The following is a 20057-nucleotide window of genomic DNA, read 5'->3' as shown; positions in this document are numbered from 1 at the left end:
CTGGAGACAAAATCCTGAACTACGATGGGCCCTGGATCTGATCCAGCCTGGCAATTCCTGTGTTCCTACCATTTGGTCAGGGGAGCCAACAGGATTGCCTTGGGCAATGTCGGGGAGGGGGGGATGTCTCTGTGCTTCCAGAAAGGGTGGGACCTCAGGTGGGATGGACAGGGTCGGTACAGCCAGCACCACACAGACAGCATGACACTGCCTCCCCTCCCCCAGCCATGCACAGTAAGACAGTCGATCCGGTGATTTTTTTTTTTAATCTACACCATTCCCAGTGCATTAAAAAAAAGGGGGGGGGCTAACAAAGCATTTGCCAATCACTGGGGCTCAGTCAGTTGTTCTGGGACCTCCTATCCTCTGTTTCTTTTTTCATCATTTAAATGTTAACCTTTTGTGACAGACCTACCACTGTGTACTTCCAATCAGTGTACTTCCAGTAGCTGAAGATCTGCCCCTTCTTTTTGTATTTGTCTGGAAGGCACCTCTCCTGCTGTTGGGCACGGCATGAATCAATAATCATTCTGTGGGAACGGGTGTCCCTCTAGCCTCGTACTGCGTCCGTTGATTCAAATCACCTGTAAAAAAAATCTTGACAGTTTAAAAATGTGTTTAGGCTGCCTTTTTATTTAGAGTGTGTTCTTCTAATTCTCTTGCAATGCCTCTTCATTTCCCCCGTGTCACATGACTCCTTTGTACAGTTTTTATAGCTGTAGAGAATGACAAGAGTATTAATGTTCTGGATGAAATATATCAGCATGTAGTTAGGAGCGATATATTATTTATGCTGTTAGGATCTTTTTTACACCCGCATTAAATATTTCCAACCTCAGTGAAGCTGCAGATTCATTTCTGTAAATCTGCATGTTGGTTTTTTGGGTTTCTTGCTCGCTTAGAGTCATATTTAATTTCAACTAATAAGGAATTTGTCTTCCATTTAAAAATGATCCTGTCCACTGACCCGAGCCCTGAATTTATCTGCATTTAATAGCCATCTGTCTAGAACAAAATGTGCAAATGTGGGCACTAGGGGTGAATCTACACAGCAGCGTTACTTCAGAATAGTGGCGGTTGTTTCGAAATAACAATGCAAGTGTCTACACAGAAATTCCATTATTTCGAAATCAGTTTGAAAAACCAGATGGCTTATTCCGACTTCTGGAAACCGAATTCCACGAGGAATAATGCCAATTCCGAAGCAGCTATTTTGAAATAGCTGTAGTACAGAGGCTCCACAGCTACTATAATAGCTCCTTCCCAGGTTCATTCAAAGTAATTACTCCCCAGTGGCTCCTGGGGCTCGATAGCGAGGTAGCGTGTCCACATTAGGGGAGCCTGCCTTGGACTAATTTCCAGGCTTCCCTGTAGTGTAGAGGCGCTGTTTCAAAATAAGCTATTTGGGAGTGTTTTTTCCAGAATAGCTTATTCTGAAATAAGTGTGCAGTGTACATGTACCGTTAGTAGCTTCTGCCCAGGCTAGTTGTAAGGAGTGTAGTGTCAGGATGAGTATCAAAAAGTGGCCGTAAGTTAGCATCATTGGGGATACTTCTAATCCAGGTGTGTAGGTGTACGACCTATTGAGGGTTCACATATAATCCCCCCTGTCACTGTAGTATTTGAGTGCCTTGCACTGTGTCATCTGACCATGACCCATTTGCCTTCAGGTTCAGGAATCTTGTCTTCAAGAGCTTTGTTGTTGGCCTGGCTAAAGGAAGAACTTAGGGGCAAGTGTCGCCAACTTGCATCAGGTTTCCCTTGTGTGTAAGCTCAGAATATGAGGTAACTGGCTCGATGGACGTGGGAAAGTCAGTGGATGTGATATACCTTGACTTTAGCAAGGCTTTTGATACAGTCTCCCACAATATTCTTGCCAGCAAGTTAAGGGAATGTGGATTGGATAAATGGATGGTAAGGTGGATAGAAAGATGGCTAGAAGGCCGGGCCCAGCGGGTAGTGATCAATGGCTCGATGTCAGGATAGCGGTCGGTTTCTAGCGGAGTGCCCCAACGTTCGGTACTAGGACCGGTTTTGTTCAATATCTTTATTAATGACCTGGATGAGGGGATGGATTGCACCCTCAGCAAGTTTGAGGATGACACTAAGCTAGGGGGAGAGGTAGATACGCTGGAGGGCAGAGATAGGGTCCAGAGTGACTTAGACAAATTGGAGGATTGGCCCGCAAGAAATCTGATGAGGTTCAACAAGGACAAATGTAGAGTCCTGCACTTGGGAAGGAAGAATCCCAAGCATTGTTACAAGCTGGGGACCAACCAGTTAAGTAGTAGTTCTGCAGAAAAGGAGCTGGGGGTTACAGTGGATGAGAAGCTGGATATGAGTCAACAGTGTGCCCTTGTAGCCAAGAAGGCTAATGGCATATTAGGTTGCATTAAAAGGAGCATTGCCAGCAGATCAAGAGATGTCATTATTCCCCTTTATTCAACGTTGGTGAGGCCACATCTGGAGTATTGTGTCCAGTTCTGAGGCCCCCCACTACAGAAAAGGATGTGGACGCATTGGAGAGGGTCCAGCGGAGGGCAACCAAAATGATTAGGGGGCTGGAGCATATGACTTATCATAGAATCATAGAATCATAGAATAATAGGACTGGAAGGGACCTCGAGAGGTCATCGAGTCCAGCCCCCCGCCCTCAAGGCAGGACCAAGCTCCACCTACACCATCCCTGACAGATGTCTATCTAACCTGTTCTTAAATATCTCCAGAGAGGGAGATTCCACCACCTCCCTTGGCAATTTATTCCAATATTTGACCACCCTGACAGTTAGGAATTTTTTCCTAATGTCCAATCTAAACCTCCCCTGCTGCACTTTAAGCCCATTACTCCTTGTCCTGTCCTCAGAAACCAAGAGGAACACATTTTCCCCTTCCTCCTTGTGACACCCTTTTAGATATTTGAAAACCGCTATCATGTCCCCCCTTAATCTTCTTTTTTCCAAACTAAACAAGCCCAGTTCATGAAGCCTGGCTTCATAGGTCATGTTCTCTAGACCTTTAATCATTCTTGTCGCTCTTCTCTGTACCCTTTCCAATTTCTCCACATCTTTCTTGAAATGTGGCGCCCAGAACTGGACACAGTACTCCAGCTGAGGCCTAACTAGTGCAGAGTAGAGCGGCAGAATGACTTCACGAGTTTTGCTTACAACACACCTGTTGATACAACCTAGAATCATATTTGCTTTTTTTGCAACAGCATCACACTGTTGACTCATATTCAACTTGTGGTCCACTATGACCCCTAGATCCCTTTCTGCCATGCTCCTTCCTAGACAGTCGCTTCCCATCTTATATGTATGGAACTGATTGTTCCTTCCTAAGTGGAGCACTTTGCATTTCTCTTTATTAAACCTCATCCTGTTTACCTCTGACCATTTCTCTAACTTGCTAAGGTCATTTTGAATTATGTCCCTATTCTTCAAAGAAGTCGCAACCCCACCCAGTTTGGTATCATCTGCAAACTTAATAAGCGTACTCTCTATCCCAATATCTACATCATTGATGAAGATATTGAACAGTACGGGTCCCAAAACAGACCCTTGAGGAACTCCACTTTTTATCCCTTTCCAGCAGGATTTAGAACCGTTAACAACAACTCTCTGACTACGGTTATCCAGCCAATTATGCACCCACCTTATCGTGGCCCTATCTAAGTTATATTTGCCTAGTTTATCAATAAGAATATCATGCGAGACCGTATCAAATGCCTTACTAAAGTCTAGGTATATGACATCCACCGCTTCTCCCTTATCCACAAGGTTCGTTATCTTATCAAAGAAAGCTATCAGATTAGTTTGGCATGACTTGTTCTTCACAAACCCATGCTGGCTATTCCCTATTACTTTATTACCTTCCAAGTGTTTGCATATGATTTCCTTAATTACCTGCTCCATTATCTTCCCTGGGACAGACGTTAAACTGACCGGTCTATAGTTTCCTGGGTTGTTCTTATTCCCCTTTTTATAGATGGGCACAGTATTTGCGCTTTTCCAGTCTTCTGGAATCTCCCCTGTCTGCCATGATTTTTCAAAGATCATAGCTTATGAGGAGAGGCTGAGGGAGTTGGGTCTGTTTAGTCTGCAGAAACGAAGAGTGAGGGGGGATTTGATAGCAGCCTTCAACTTCCTGAAGGGAGGTTCCAAAGAGGATGGAGAGAGGCTGTTCTCAGTAGTGACAGATGGCAGAACAAGGAGCAATGGTCTCAAGTTGTGGTGGGAGAGGTCCAGGTTGGATATTAGGGAAAACTATTTCACTAGGAGGGTAGTGAAGCACTGGAATGGGTTACTTAGGGAAGTAGTGGAGTCTCCATCCCTAGAGGTGTTTAAGTCTCGGCTTGACAAAGCCCTTGCCGGGTTGATTTAGATGGGATTGGTCCTGCCTAGAGCAGGGGGCTGGACTTGATGACCTTCTGAGATCTCTTCCAGTTCTATGATTCTATGATAAGGGGATGGGTTGATGAGATAATATGATCTTAGTAACTAAGGGTATGTCTACACTACCCCGCTAGTTCGAACTAGCGGGGTAATGTAGGCATACCGCACTTGCAAATGAAGCCCGGGATTTGAATTTCCCGGGATTCATTTGCATAAGCCGGGCGCCGCCATTTTAAAATCCCGGCTAGTTCGAACCCCGTGCCGCGCGGCTACATGCGGCACGGAGTAGCTAGTTTGGAATAGGCTTCCTAATCCGAACTAGCTGTACTCCTCATGGAATGGCCTGATTGGCCTGAGGGTGGGGGAGCGTGTGAAGTCTTTGCCCCCAGCCCCCACCTTGCCGGGGCACGCAGTGCCTAGAGGGAACCGCTAGTTGTTTTGAGCAGCTGGAAGTTCCCTCTGGTGCCGTGCACCCCTGACTGGGGATAGGGGGACCCTTCGGGCGCACTTCCCAATCCGTAGGTCTCGATTGGCCTGGGAGTGGGGAAGTGGCAGGGCAGCCGTGGGTTGGAACAATCAGCTTGGTGGGCCGAATCCGGCCCCTGGACACTGTCTTACCCTCCTCTGGTCTAGAGGCAAGTCAGTAAAGTAATAGCTTTTATTAAGGGTCTGTTCCTGCAATCCTTACTCAGGTGAGAAGTAGGACTGACCTCAGGATCAGGCCCTCTGAGCTCCAAAATCCCTTGTATCAACAAGGAATGCTGAGGGAAACTTTAAAAGTCACAAAGGAGTAGGGGATTTCAGTTCCCTTGATGCGTTTAAAAACCTCCCTTTTACATTTAAACAAATCAAAGTAGAAGATCCAAATATTCTTGTAGGTCAGTCCCTCATTGTACTTCCTAAGCCAATCTAAACCGGCCGCCCATTAACTATCTGACAGAGAGGCGATCATACTTATTTGGAAAAGCCATTGAGAATAGATGACAACATAGCGCTGTGTAATTTACCAAGAAAGGATGACACGCTCGTGCTGTTTTTGTTGCGGGGTGGACAATCTGGTTTGTAGCCCATGCTGGACAGGCAGAATGGATGGGAAGACTGATGTGTGTATGTAGAAGGTTGATTCATTGACTTACGCTGGGACGGGGAATAAGGAAAGTACAATGCTACGTGCAGGCTAGCTTGGGGGTTTTACATAATAGCGAGGAGGGGTAACCAAGGCGTGTTAAATAGCGAGGTGGCAAGGGGGTTGTTTATTGACTGTATATAGAAAATTATGTATGGGGTTCGTGGTTTTTCAGCCATGGTGGGTAGTTGGAGAGAGTGGAGTCTTCATAGGCAAGACACTGGCATGCCCATTTAATGACGGGTGGGTGCATTGAAGGCTGATCCGAGGTTGGGATGAGGAGGGGAGGTTCCACAATATTGTAGCTCATATGCCGGTCCTATATCTTGTGTTCCCACCATGGAAATGCACATCATGGTGTAAAAAAGTTTCTGGCCCAGAGGCTGTTGCGGGGACGTGGTGTGCGGGTGGAATTAAGGTTGAGTGGGGATATGCACTGTGACATTCTACATGTACGCCTCCTAGTTAGGAAGCTGTGAACTGTGATGGGTGCATCTGGATACGTATCTGCCCTTAACTCGTCACTTTCTACTCTTATGTTTTGTTTTACTGACCTATTTTTTACTTACAGAGCAGCAGCCTGAAGTGCACAAAGTCTGATAGCCAGGACAAACTTGCATTGGCTGATGGCTCACTCTGCAAGCTGGATGCTGTCCCCTAGCAACTGGTCAGATCTGAGGAACATTTTTGAGGGTGTGAGATGTTCCACAGAACGGTGCTGTCGCCAAAACTTCTCTTGCTCCCTCTAAATTGGGGCCGGCATTTAAATAACTCCATGGATTCCAGCCTTTGGGGTTTTTTGCTTTTTGTAAATCCTTTTATAGCAGCATTTTGCAGCTGAAGGAATCAAAATGAAATTATCAAGATTAAACTAGCCCCAGCAGAGGCAAATCTAGGTCCTGACTTAGATGGAGATGGCATCGGGGAGCAGTTTTTTCGATAAGAATCCAGCTTATTTCAGATTTTTGACTGATGATGCTAGCAGGCTGTCGGAAGCAGGGGTGTTACCTTTCCCACTTCAGGAATAATTCATTCACTATTTCTTTTACTACTTCTTTGTTGCTTATTATTTTACCAGCATTGCGGTTGTGCCCAGAGCTCCCAGCCGAATTTTGGGCTCTGACATTCTAGATGCTGTACCAATTCTGAGAAGGAGCTTACAGTCGAAACAGACAAGACAGGTGGGCAGGGAAACAGTGTTCCAAGGAGTTGTTCCAGGTGTGACAGCAAGTCTGAGGCAGAAGCATGAGAGGAATCCACACCTCATTAATCCCGGAGCAAAGCTGAATCTACAGCCGCTCTCCGAGTTACGACCACCTCCACTTACGACCATCTGCACTTAACGACCAAAGTGGTCGTGAATGCAGATCCAAGTTACGAACACTTCGAGTTACGGTCCGTAACTTGTTCGTAACTTGGGGAGAGGCTGTACTAGACTGCATTGCCTCCAACACAAAGAAGCTTCCTTCTCACAAACTAAACACACACATGCTCCTTGGAGAATGCATGGCCTAAAAAAAAAAAAAAAAGCTAACTACAGATCTGTGAAGTTCAGCTTCAGGCTTAAACACTGAACCTTGATCTGCCCTCTCTTTGGAAGGTGTTAAGAGGCAAACAACCCGCTGCTCTTACCCCCGATAGAATTGTGGATGTTGGCATTCTAGAGATACCAGTCAAGGCTATTTGGAGAGTTCACAATACTGCAGAGCCGTCGCTCAGTGCTTGCACTTACAACATTTTTCAGTCTGTCCGCAGATCAACTGGGAGGACCCCAGGACTCAGTGTACCACAGCCTGCGGAGTGGGAGTGGACAGACAGAAAGGTTTTGGAACATGCTAATTTGGAAAAACCAACCCCTTTTGTGGGATAGGCTTGGGTTTGATGGGACTCTTGTGGGAAATGTTTCTCCGTTCCTGCACACAAAAGTGAGATTCGTCACTGAATAGCCAATAAGCGACGGGTTAGGGCATCCCCCTGGAATGCTGAACACCCGCCTTCTGCTCGTTGCTTTGTCGGATGTCGAGCAGGACTATGAAACGAAATGTCAAGCATCCTACCTGAGGATCCCTAACCATCAGCCTACTGCAGGGGTGGGCAAAAGGGCCTCCATGTGTCAGATCCGGCCTGCCAAGCAGGTTGATCTGGCCCACAGAGGCCTTGCCATTCCCCCGTCCCCAAGCCAATTAGAGCCTGGGAGGGGGAGGGGAAAGGGGGAGCGCACAAAGTTTCCTGCACGCTGACAGGAGCACGCAGCACTTAGAAGTGCCATGCACTCCTGGAAGGGCAGGAGGAGACTTTGCGTGCTCCCCAAGCCCTGATTGGTCTGGGGACAGAAGGGGGAGTGTGTGAAGTCTCCTTCCACTGCCAGAGACATGGGCGCCTGGGGGAATCTCTGGGATGGGCAAAGACTTCACCCGCTCCTCCACCCCCGAACCAAGGGTCTGTGTTGGGAAAGCAGGGAAGTATTCTGGCTCCGCCCCTTCTGATGTGGCCTCCGGCAAAAAATTATTGCCCACCCTTAGCCTACTGGCTATTGTGAGGTGGGTGACTACACCTGGGTTTCACAAAAAAACAAACCAAAACTATCTGGTTAGTGTCTAGTAAGCTTTTGTCCTGAAAGCCTTTTTGAAGCCTGCCTGACAGAAAGATTTTGGAAAATGCTTATTTGGAAAATCCAGCCCCTTTCGTGGGATAGGCTTGGGTTTGATGGGACTCTTGTCGGAAATGTTTCTCCGTTCCTGCACACAAAAGCGAGATTTGTCACTGAAGAATAGCCAATAAGCTACGGGTTAGGGCTGAGGATGGGTACATTCCTCTTGCACTCGGCTGCTTTGCTTGTGCATGGCGTTGGAGCAGTGGTGGTGGGGAGGCCAAGCGTAATAGAGCAAGGGAGGAATCTTCTGTCCAGTTCTTACAGCTGCAATTCAAGAAGAATGTTGATACACTGGAGGGATTTCAGAGAAGAACCAGGAGACTGATTAGAGATTTGGAAAACCCACCTGGTAACGTTTCAAAGAGCTTAATCTCTTGAGCTGAACAAAGGAGTGATTTGTTGGTGATCTGTGATTACCTACGTGGAGAACAAATATTTAAATAATGGGCTCTTCCATCTAGCAGAGAGGCTTAAGCTGATGTAAGGGCTGGACAAATTCGGACTGGAAATAAGGGGTAGATTTGTGATAAGGAAAGTATTTAACCACTGGAACTACTTACCATGGGAAATGGTTGTCTCCCCATTACCGGCCATTTTTAAATTGAGATTCACTGGTTTCCTACAGATCTGCTCTAGGAATTATTTTGGGGCCGTTCTCTGGTCTGTCTTTCACAGGAGGTTCAGACTCGATCACAATGGGCTCTTCTGGTCTAGGGACCGATGAATAGAGTCCTGTAAATTGGTGGATATCCACTTTATAGCCATGGGTATCTGCAATCGCTGATGTCAGCGCAGGTATCTGCGGGTCATTTGTGCAGATACAGAAGTGGATGTAGATACAAATCTTGTATCTGCGCAGGACTTTATCCATGAATCTCCTTTGCTCCAGTACCTCTTCTCCTCCAAAATCCTGCCCCCTGCCCCATAGCTCCAGTTCTTATTATTTTCCCACAAGGTCTGGCCCCTTTGTAGACATTACTACTCCTCAACTTGTGACTTCCCCACCTCCATGCTTCTGTCTATGCTGTCCATCGTTCATTCACATAGGAAAGGCAGGAATTGCTTTGCGTGCAGGCAGACAAGACATTCATTTCATTGTGTCCCTTTCCCTTGAGATTTCCTGGCTGGTCTCGTTTGCATTAAACATGCTCAGGAAGGGGTGATTATCAAGTCAGTAACAGCTGGTGATAAAACTGGGTGCCTGGAGAGAAGGGGAGAAGAAGCAGAGTAGCGGGGCTGACGATGCAAGCAGGAATTGGAAAGCTGCCAAGCAAGGGGCGGGGGGCTAGCTGAGAGGTATGCCCTTTCGTCTGCGCTCACTGGCATTCTATTGGTTACCGAGCTGCTGTTTAAAGCAGACGCGCTCGGAGGATTTAGCTGCACAGCCAGACACGGGGTTGCCGCCCACCCGGCCGTGCACCGAGAAGGGGAGAGGTGCACACAGGAGCTTGCTGAGTGTTCAGATTTTGATTTCTCCTGGAAAGAAGGAAAGAGGGGAAAGAAAGAGCCCGGAAAAGAAGAAAAGCTGATTAGATTCCATAGCCCCGGGGGGCAAATAATGGATGCAACCATATTACAAATCATCATAGATGAATTTAATGCCAACTGCAGCTTTCTGGATGCTTTCCGGGATACTTTTTTGGAGAGTTCCTCTATTCCCTTCCTTGAATTTGATGGTAGGATGCGTTAGCCTATAAACAGGGCTTGGTGAAGCCTTCAGTTAAGATTCTTAGAATTGCACGTTGCTTTGTGATAGGAATGGGTTGCTTCGGGGATTTCTCAATCGCTTCTCTTTCATTTGTCTTTTTATTGTGAAGGTCCATATTGCAATGCCACCACCGATCAGATAGGGACCTGCTGGCCCAGGGCCACTGCTGGGGAACTGGTGGAAAGACCCTGCCCGGAGTTTTTCAACGGGATCAAATACAACACCACACGTAAGTACAAACTCCCTCTTCTGTCATTTACTTGCACTGAGAAACACTTTTATGAAGCCCCTTAACAGTGGCCTCGTAAAAAGCAGTTTCCTCAAGGGTTTGGTTGGAATTGATACGTCCTTCTCATTCTGAATGATGCAGACAAATTCCTGTCCTCAGTTATGCCGGTTTAACATAAACTTGGCCTTTTGAACACTTAGCTGTGTATGTTTAGGCAGCTATTGAGAAGAAAACACACCCTATGGTAAGGAGACAAGGAAATTGAAATGTGCCAACTGAATTTCTTATGTGTTTATAAGTGTGATCCTGGCTTGTGGGTTTGTGCACATGTGTTTCAATTAAAGTAATTATCTCTCTGGCTTGCCTCAGTCCTCAAGCTTAATTAATAAATTGGTGATGTGCTTGGGAACAACTAACCCTCTGGAGGGAACAATGTGGGTCTGAATAGAGATTAGAGTGGACTGAAAAGCCCTGAATTCCTTATTCTAACAGAGGCTGAGGTGCCGAATCTATTTAACTTCACTGATAGTTTGCTTATTAGTTAGGAATGGATGCGCTGCTTTAAGCCAGTCGTATCAGGAACTCAGGTGAGCCTGTATAGGAGGTCACTAGGCAGGTCAAATTTACCTACACAGTAAAGTGCAGCCTTCTGCATATTTTACAGATTGTTTGCGGTTGGCTAGAAGTATTTTCATAACTAAACAACAGTGACTCATCAGCACAGGATGGAGTGGGGTTTGTGTTCAGGCTGTGGGCTCAGGCATTCATTTCCCCTCATTCTGGTCAATATTGATGTATCTGTTTAGGAGCTTTTACGTGATTAAGTGGCCCAAATATGAGCCCCGCACGTGCTCCGTTGGTGAGCATACTTTTTGCAATGTGTGTTTCTGCTTCTCTGGAAGTTGCACTGCGTCCTTATCTGTGTGGGGAATGAAGTCATATTGATAACATTTTAGTAGTTTCTTAGGGTCCAAATTCACTCAGATTTCTGTCAGTAAGTCAGGGAATCTTGTGTCTTTCTGAGAACTTGATTTGCACTGGTTGGATGTGGATTTTTCACTCATTTTAAGGGTTAATGGCCAGATTTGCAAAAGGGAGCAATGGCCCGTTCCTCCTATTTGAGAGCCAGGGGAGCTGCAGAGGGCCCTGTACACCTGAAAATCAGTGTGGGATCCTCATCTCTGCAACTCTCCCACAGGCAAAGTGCCCAGTGAAGTAGGTTCACCTGGGCGAAGGCTGCAGGATTAATGTTCTGTGAGCTGTGTTCTTTGTGGTGAAATGGGCTGTGTCCTTCTCAGGGCCAGATCCTGCCATCCTTTCTAAGAATGAACACTTAGTTACTTCACAAGCAAGTACCATTGAAATCCGTGGGAGCCAGGCACAACCCCTGAAGAGTGCGAGTATTGGAATCCAGCTCTACAAGGGCTGCCGATGTGCTTTCCGTAGAAGCATATGTACAAGAAGGGGAATGTTAATCTTTTGTTTCCCTTTTCTGTGTAGGAAGTTGGTTTAATTGATTTCCTGAGTTTGTATACTTCCTAAAGGGCTTAATAGAAACAGCATGGCATGGTTATTAGCTATTTGCATCAGTCAAGACAAACAGGAGAGATGTTAAATGGATTTCTTGTGCCCAAAACAAAAAGACTTAAAAATCAGGCTGATGCTCTTCATAACAGAGATTTTCAGTAGTCCTTCATTTAATTGGAAGTCCAGTCTCTTCTGAAAAATGTCTCAGTGGTGATTATTTACCTTGCATTAGCAGGAAACTTTCTCTAAATACCCTTTTCAGAGATCTATGGCACAGTTATTATGGCTTAACATAAGTTACATACGCTTTCCAGGATAACATGCTCGCCAGATAAACAACGTGCGGATACTACATATGAAAATCTATTTGCAGGTCATATGAAATGGATCATTTTTTTTCCTTTCAAGCTTGTGTCTAAATTAGAAAAATGTAAATACATGCATGGTAAATTTGAAGTATATTTGCACTGCTGTTCAATAATGCAGAGATTAGGGTTCTGCACCAATGACAGCCGGTAGAAGATATTTAGAGAAATTCTACTCTTTAGTGCTTTTAGCTATGGACTCAAGCCTTCAACTCCTTGCTTATGAAATCAGCTGCTTAACAGCCAGCTTGCGTATGCTTCACAGGAAACTGTTAATTGTTAATCGATAGACTATAGTTAAGATGCAGTTACTTCTATACTTTAAAGAGATATCAGTTTACAAATTTGGGGCATGTCTGATATTCCTGGAGACCCATCTGCTTGCCACACTTTGGCTATTTTTACTTTCACTTAGATAGTTCATTAAATATACCAGGATGCCCTTTGCTGCAGATCCCAATGTATTTGGATATAGATTGTGTAAATGCAAATGCAGGTTGAAGCTCTGTAGTCCGGCACTCTGGTCCAGCAACATCCATGATCCAGCATGATTTTAGTTAGCTGATGTCCACTTATCATGGGTGTGGCCAAGTTTCCCATAGTCCCATAAAGTTTGTTTATAGCCACAAGTCCTGGCTCTCAGTGTTCTGTGCTGTTATTTAGCTTTAATTTACCCCTAAATGCCTTCGATGAGCCTAGTAAGCAGTGGAAGTGGTAATGCTGCTTGACAAGATTGACCTCCCAAGGTTCAGCAAATTCTCTGATTCAGCACTAGTCAAGTCCTGTGGGTGCCAGTCTAGAGAGGTTCAATCTGAAGTAAAATAAGAATAGTCACATAGCTACAAACAGTAACTCAGTCTCACAAATAAGGGCAAATAATCTAACCGTAAAGCGAGGGATTGCTTTGGAGATGATTTGCATTGCCACAAGAGATTTCTGCCAGGATGCTTAATTCAATTTTTTTCTGCTTTCGGCACAACATCATGATGAATTTTAAATTGAACCAAGAGGTAGGCAATAGTTTGATGTCATTCTCTGGTAAGTGCTGTACTCTTTATCTGATTCCTTGGACAAAAATGGTCATTCTGCAAAATTCATTACATCAGAAGTTTGTTTTAGCTGTTATCCTGTTGATAGGAAGAAGGAAAATATTTGGTTATTAGTCTGAGGGCGGTTTCTCTTTAGGAATCAGTATGTGTTTTTGTGTTGCATATTTAATCTCTGTAAAGTTGTGGGAATCGAATAATGAAGAAGTGGATCTCGTTTTCTATACATAGTGGGCTCTGCTGGTATGAATCTCTCTAGCGACTCTGCCTTCTGTGTAGTTTGACTTAACACCAGCTGAGGATCTGATCCTCTGAGCCAAATTAATGGAGTTACTTGCGGGAGGGGGAATGAATTTGACCCCCTGTTTGCCACCAAAAGTAAGATCATGCAGGAAACATTGGGAACTCCAGTGTATGATCCGTAGTCTCTACCCCTAATGCCTCAGCTGCAGCTCTGCCAATTACACAACCCCATGCACTGAGATGCAGTAACAACACAAACCCTCAAATGATCCAGCAAAATTGATCCAAAAGGCACTAAAGGCAGAAGAAGAAAACTACCCAGAGTCATAGACACTTGCATTCATCTTTGATACGGAGAGCAGCTTGTGATTGTAACTAAAATTCTACTCTGTTAGTTACCCTGGGATTTCTTATTTTCTGGACACTGTATGGACTTTCTGCCCTCCTTATCCAGTGTGCTCCATTATGGCAGAGAATTCTTTTTTTCTCCTCTACGGCTACGTCTACACTGGCCCCTTTTCCGGAAGGGGCATGTAAATTTCACCAGTCGTAGTAGGGAAATGCGCGGGGGATTTAAATATCCCCCGCGGCATTTAAATAAAAATGTCCGCCGCTTTTTTCCGGCTTTTAAAAAAGCCGGAAAAGAGCGTCTACACTGGCCCCGATCCTCTGGAAAAAGCGCCCTTTTCCGGAGGCTCTTATTCCTACTTCGGGGGCCAGTGTAGACGCTCTTTTCCGGCTTTTTTTTTTTTATTTAAATGCCGCGGGGGATATTTAAATCCCCCGCGCATTTCCCTACTACGACTGGTGAAATTTACATGCCCCTTCCGGAAAAGGGGCCAGTGTAGACGTAGCCTACATGTTTTGTGAAGCGAAGGCATGTTAACAAACACAGCTCTACTCTTCCTTGAATCTGATGCACCAGTCAGTGCAAACGAGGTAGAGTTCTGCAGTCAGAGCTCTGGCAATGAGGCAATGTAGTTGTTAATGTGCTTTTCGTAGACTGATGCTGCCATAGAATTTGCAAAGAAATAAGACCACCATCAAAATTAAACTAAAATCCTCCCGGTATATATGGGGCTTTGTATGTGTGTATAATCAATGGCCAAAAAAACCCTTCTCTTAATGTGGAGTTAAGGTAGCTTTGTGGTATGTTGTCCCCTTGTAGAACATTGAGGGGTCCTATCAGTAGCAAACCGAGCCCTGGTCTACATTAGGGATGTATTTCAAAACAACCTCCCTTATTTTGAGATAATAAGCAGAGCATCCACACTGCCAAGCCCGTTATTTTGAAATAACGGGCTGGTTGTTTCGAAATCTTCTCCTGCTTTCCTCGGGAGCATTAGTGTGGATGCTCCGCTGCTGCTATTTCAAAATAACCACTCCCCAGAGTAATAGTAATTACTCCCCAGTGCTTCCTGGGGCTCTAAGTCCAAGGTAGCATGTCCTCAGTAACAGAGCCTGCCTCGGACTAATTTTGAGGCTCCCTCATAGTGGGGACACACTTAGGGTTGCCAGGTGCCAGGTGTCCGGCATTGTACTGGACAGTCCGGTATTTGCACCTTCTGTCCGGTAAAAAAATCAGAATATACCGGACATGTGCAATGTCCAGTATTTTCTGATTTTTCCGGCTGCGCACCGGACGGAAGCCTGGCATGGGCGGGGGAGCAGCTGGGAGTCCCAGCTGGGAGGCGGGGCTGCGATTGCTGCCGGGAGCCCTCAATTGGTTGAGTGTGAAGAGGAGGGGAAGTCGCCTCCTCGCTCCTGCGTCGCCGGGAGCCTGCGCGGGACAGGCAGCAAGTGCCCAGGTCAGTTCCGCTCCCCGCCAGCCAATTTGCTCACCCCCCCTTCCTGGCTGGTTGGTTCTCCCCCACTTCCCTCCTGATCTTCCCTGGCCAGCCCCCCTACACCACCCCCAGCTCTGCTTCCTGCCGGCCCGTTCCTCTTCCTTGTCTCCTCCGGCCAGCGCCGCTGCACCTCTCCCCGCCCCCCCTTTCTCCCGGCCCCCTCTCCCCTCGTTGCACCTTCCCCGCAAGCTCTGCTTCCCGCTCCCCTTTCCTCCCGACCACCCTCGCAGCCCCCGATTCCCCCAGCTGTGCTTCCCGCCCCCCTTTACTCCCGGCCAGCCCTGCCCGCTTCTGGCCAGTCCCTTCTCCCCCGATATCCCGCGGCCAGCCCTATTCCACACGACCCCCCCCCCCCATGACCAGCTCTGCTTCCCGTTGGCCCCCCATCTTCCCCGGCCAGCCCCATTGCCGTCCCCCTCCTCCGTTAGCTGTTTCCAGGGCTCCCCCCTTTTCAACCAGCACCTCTCCCTTCCTTGCTCTCCCCTCCCCCCATGAAGTGTGTTTGGTTTTTTTTAATGATTACCTGGTAACCGCTAGCAGTGATCTAGGTTCTCAGAGGTTGTGTGTGGGGGGTGTGGTCCCCCCCTTTTTTTTTCTTTCAACAAAATTTTTTCTTGGTGTTTTTTTTGGGGGGGGCGGGGAGTGTTCGGTATTTTTCTTTCAGCCATCTGGCAACCTTAGACACACTATTTAGATTTTGTTATTTTGGGAATTGTTGTTTCAAATTAAGTTACTTCCGAATAATTTCCTAGTGTAGATATGCCCTGAGAGAGGAAGCCAGTCGATGGATTTATTATCAGCATCAGTGCCAGGTGAAGTGGCCATGGTCAGCGTGAGGTGTAGCTGTACTGAATGGTGGAGGCAGTAGTTAGCTCTGCTTAATGGAGTGTGTCTGGGACAGGGCTGGGCAAAATACAGCCTGGGGGCTGGATTCGGCCCGCCAAGCCACAGGATCTGGCCTCTGGGGCACCCTGCTAGGACCTTCAGGCACACACAGCTGCTGCATTTAACACTGTCCCTGCATTTCTCTGCTCTGCAGAGATGGGGGGAGCCTTTGTGCAGTCTCCCCCCTCCCAGCCCAATCCTCAGCTCCGATTGGCCAGAAACTACCAGCCAATCAGAGCTGAGAGATTGGCCTGAGTGACTGGAGCAGCCGGATTTGAGAGATGCTTTTATTTTCAAGCGGGCTGGGGCTGCTGGGCAGGAGATACTTAGGTAAACTCCTCCCAGCCAGCACCTGTCTCTGGCACCCCAGCACCCTCCCTCAGGTCCCCATCCAAACCCTCTGCACCCTCCCTGCCCCAGGTGACAACTCCCTCTCAGACCCTGTGTAACCACCACCGGGTGAATTTGAACCTGGGACCTCCGAAGCAGAGTATAAGAGCCTCTACTCTCTGAGCTAAAAGCCAGCTGGCTTCCAGCCCATGCTGTAGAGGTCTCTTGGTCTTAACTGTTGCTGTGGTCTAGGTACCATTTGCATTGCTCAGTAACCACGCTAGGTGTGTGGATTACACCTGCACCCCCTCTTACACTGCTCCCCCAGGCCAGAATCCTCTCCTGCACCCACACTCTCTCCCTGACCCTACATGCCAATCCCCTGACCCAGGTCACAATTCCCTCCTCCACACAAACATCCTCTGAGACCTCACGCCATCTCCTGCACCCCAGTTCCTTACCCCTTGCGCCCTTCTGCACCCAACCTCCGCCCTAGACTCTGCACCCACCTCCACAGAAAAGTACGGCCCTTGACAACTTACCAAAATCTTGGAGTGGCCCTCCACCAAAAGTTATTTCCCACCCCTAGTCTGAGGTGTGTGAGAGAGCTGCGACTGTGATGTGAGACCTGTGTTTTTCACCCTCCAAACAGCCATTCTTCTGAATGCAGCATGCCTCATTTCTAGGGAGCAAGGCTTTTATGTGGCTGGATGCTCTCAGCAGTGAGGTGGAACCTGACTGGATTCCACTGCTTTAATGCTAGTGAAGTGGAGGTGCAGAGCTGAGCTGTTATCCTGCGAAGAAGCGTAACGGGTTGTGAAGTGGTTCTGAAATTGTGCGTATATTGTATTCTTTCTTGGCTAATGGGGAACATGTGCCTTGTCGTCCTTCAACAGCGTTGGGTGGAATCCTGAAAGGGAAAGTGAATGGGCTGCAAAAAGAGGCAAACTGTAGGAGTATGTGAGAACAGAGCATATCGGCGCATTGCTGAATGGCGGGGGGGGGGGAGTTAAAGCTTGCATAGGTAACACAGACTCCGCATTTCCAGCTTTCAAGGGCTGCGTATTGCTCAGCTCAGTGTTCTGCAAGGGGGCAGCATGCCACCAAGCAACCTTTACTCTGAACTAATGTGCGGGGGCGGGGGTAACTCTTACATTTCGTAGGGATTTTTTAAATGGGAAAGGAAAGTGGTTGGTAGGAGTTTAGGCTGTTGTATGCATCAGAGCCTGCAATTTGCATACCAAGGTGAATTAGCTTGAAGTGAGCCATGGGTACGCCACACTCCCTGGTAAAGTTCTGCAGTCTTGCGAGCCAGGAATGGCCCAGAATTCACATGCTGGAAAGCCTGCTGTTACACATATTTCTTTTCTGACAGTGGGGTCAAGGTACCTGTGCTTGAAGTCCCAAATCTCTGCACTGTGTATCTTTGGAAACACCACATTCATCTGTAGCTACTTCCTCAGCACTCCCCTTCCTTCCTCCCTAGAGCTAGGAAAAACAGATTTTCTTTGGACAATCAGTCCAAGACTTTTCTGCCAACTGTTTCCCTGGCCTCAGCCCCCTGTAGATATGCTTCCTGGGCTCCCCACCCCAGCAAGTCCTCTGTCTTGGGCTCCTCTCCGTCCACCGTAACACAAGTGTGGGTTAGACCAGCTGCTGACAATTCTGCTGTGTTCACTATAATCCTCCCCATAGCATCCCCCCACACTGTGTTAGAACAGACAAGGTCTAGCAGTGAACACATCACTCAGGTGTACAACAGGTTAGACTAGGAATGTCACTAGGGGGTGGGCAGGAGTGGTTAAGGCCTCCACATATTCCTTTGAACTGCCTAGGTAACCATAAAGTGGCTACAAAGAAAGTCTCTCTCGTGCTCCTGTCCCTTCCCCTCCCCATTGCTGTGCACACACTGCAATCCTTCCTGGCTATGTACTGATGCTGAGGGCTGGTTGCTCTAGCCCCATCCTTCTGCCGGAGGCCCCGCCCATTCCGGGAGCATGGAGCTGCCCCCTCCCTTGCCCTGGGGCCCAGTGAGGCTGTCGGCTCACCTGCTGGTATCTCTGCAACCCTTGCTCACATGCCCCCAAATGTGGATCGCTAACCCTGCTTCCGGAGCAGTGGCCCAGTTTTCTTAGCAGATATTCTCAGCTGAATGAGCACACCCCAGGGAGAGGTCTGTGACCTGAAATACCAGCTCTGTCCATCTCAATGGGGGGATTTCCTCTTCCTGTCCTGGGTGCTTTAGTGCCCGTGACATGTATAAAGTACATCCGTTCTCAGCTCCCCACTTAGAGGGGCAGAAATTCTCCAGATCCAGGCTCACGTGGGAGAAGTCCTCAGACTCTCTCAAAATGGCAACCTCCCTCAGACCTGGCTCAAATGAGGGGAACAATGGGGAGGTCCAACCCCTATAGATGGGCAAGAGGCCTCAGGTCTTGGTACTCTCATAGTGACCAAGAGATGGGCTCAGAGACCCCCTGATGAGCAAGGCTTCCCTTATGTCACATCATAGAAATGTAGGGCTTCAAGGGAACTTGAGTCATCTCATCCAGACCCATGTGCTAAGGCAGGACTAAGCAAACCTCAGACCATCCCAGCAGGCATTTGTCCAGTCTGTTCTTAAAAACTTCCCATGATGGCGATTCTACAACCTCGTTTGGAAGCTCGACAACCCTTACAGTTGGAAAGTTTTTCCTAATACCTAACCTAACTTTCCCTGGCTACAAAGTCCATCACTTTGGGTATGTCTAGACTACACGGCTCCGTCGACAGAGCCATGTAGATGAGTTTACTAGACATAGGAAAATGAAGCGGCGATTTAAATAATCGCCGCTTCATTTACATCAAAATGGCCGCCACGCTGTGCCGATCAGCTGTTTGGCGACACAGCAGGGCAGTCTGGACACGCCGCGGTCGACAAGGGAAGCCTTTGTCGACGAATCCGGTAAACCTCATTTCACAAGCCGTACTGGAGCGGTCGACAAAGGCTTCCCTTGTCGACCGCGGTGCGTCCAGACTCCCCGCTGTGCCACCAAACAGCTGACTGGCACAGTGCGGCGGCCATTTTGATGTAAATGGAGCTGCGATTAATTAAATCACTGCTTCATTTTCCTATGTCTAGTAAACTCATCTACATGGCTCCATTGACGGAGCCATGTAGTCTAGACATACCCTTTCTGTCCTAAAGTCAGTGGACATGGAGAACAGCTGATCACCTTCCTCTTCATAAGAGTCCTTAACACATCCCAGCTCTCCTCCCTCCCCCCATTTGCTTTGCTCAGTTAAACGTGACCTGGAAACCTTTCCCCCAGCTCAGATTTCTTAAACCTTGAATCATTTTTGTTGCCAATAAATCATTTTGGTACCAGAATTGCACACGACAGAGTAGAAGGCTGACTGCCCTCAGCCCCACCCCTTCTGAGGGCATGGAATGCCCCCCTTCTTGTCCCCATGTTGGCTGTTGACCCCCCTTCCTGTGTCTTACATATGTCACTTCTTGGAATGATACTAGTTTTTTCACAGCTGCAGCCTGTTGCTGACTCATATTCACTCTTTGGTTCTGCAGCCCCCAGATTCTTTTTCAGCAGTGCTGCCACCTCTACCCAGGTGTGTATTTGAGTTTTCCTTCATAAGGGAAGTGTTTTGCATTTGTCTTATTGAATTTTCCCGTGCTGATTTCAGACCAGTGCTCCAGTTGGTTGAAATTA

The 20057-nt window shown here is 47.4% G+C and overlaps 1 protein-coding gene across 3 annotated transcripts in view; it reads left to right on the top strand.

The window, feature by feature from the left end:
• Positions 1-20057, top strand: part of CRHR2 (corticotropin releasing hormone receptor 2) — a 274002-nt gene that overhangs the window by 72023 nt on the left and 181922 nt on the right. For 2 of the 3 annotated variants that reach the window (XM_075922873.2, XM_075922874.2), the window contains exon 3: positions 9988-10107. In XM_075922873.2, the coding sequence (XP_075778988.1) occupies positions 9988-10107 (120 nt within the window). Of the gene's footprint in view, positions 1-9545; positions 9847-9987; positions 10108-20057 lie in introns of those variants that run through there. The other variant, XM_006120580.5, reaches the window with a different exon arrangement.

This window comes from Pelodiscus sinensis, chromosome 2, assembly GCF_052426305.1.
Source record: "Pelodiscus sinensis isolate ZL-2025 chromosome 2, ASM5242630v1, whole genome shotgun sequence".
NCBI lineage: Eukaryota > Metazoa > Chordata > Testudines > Trionychidae > Pelodiscus > Pelodiscus sinensis.
This window is presented reverse-complemented; position numbering and strand designations above follow the sequence as displayed.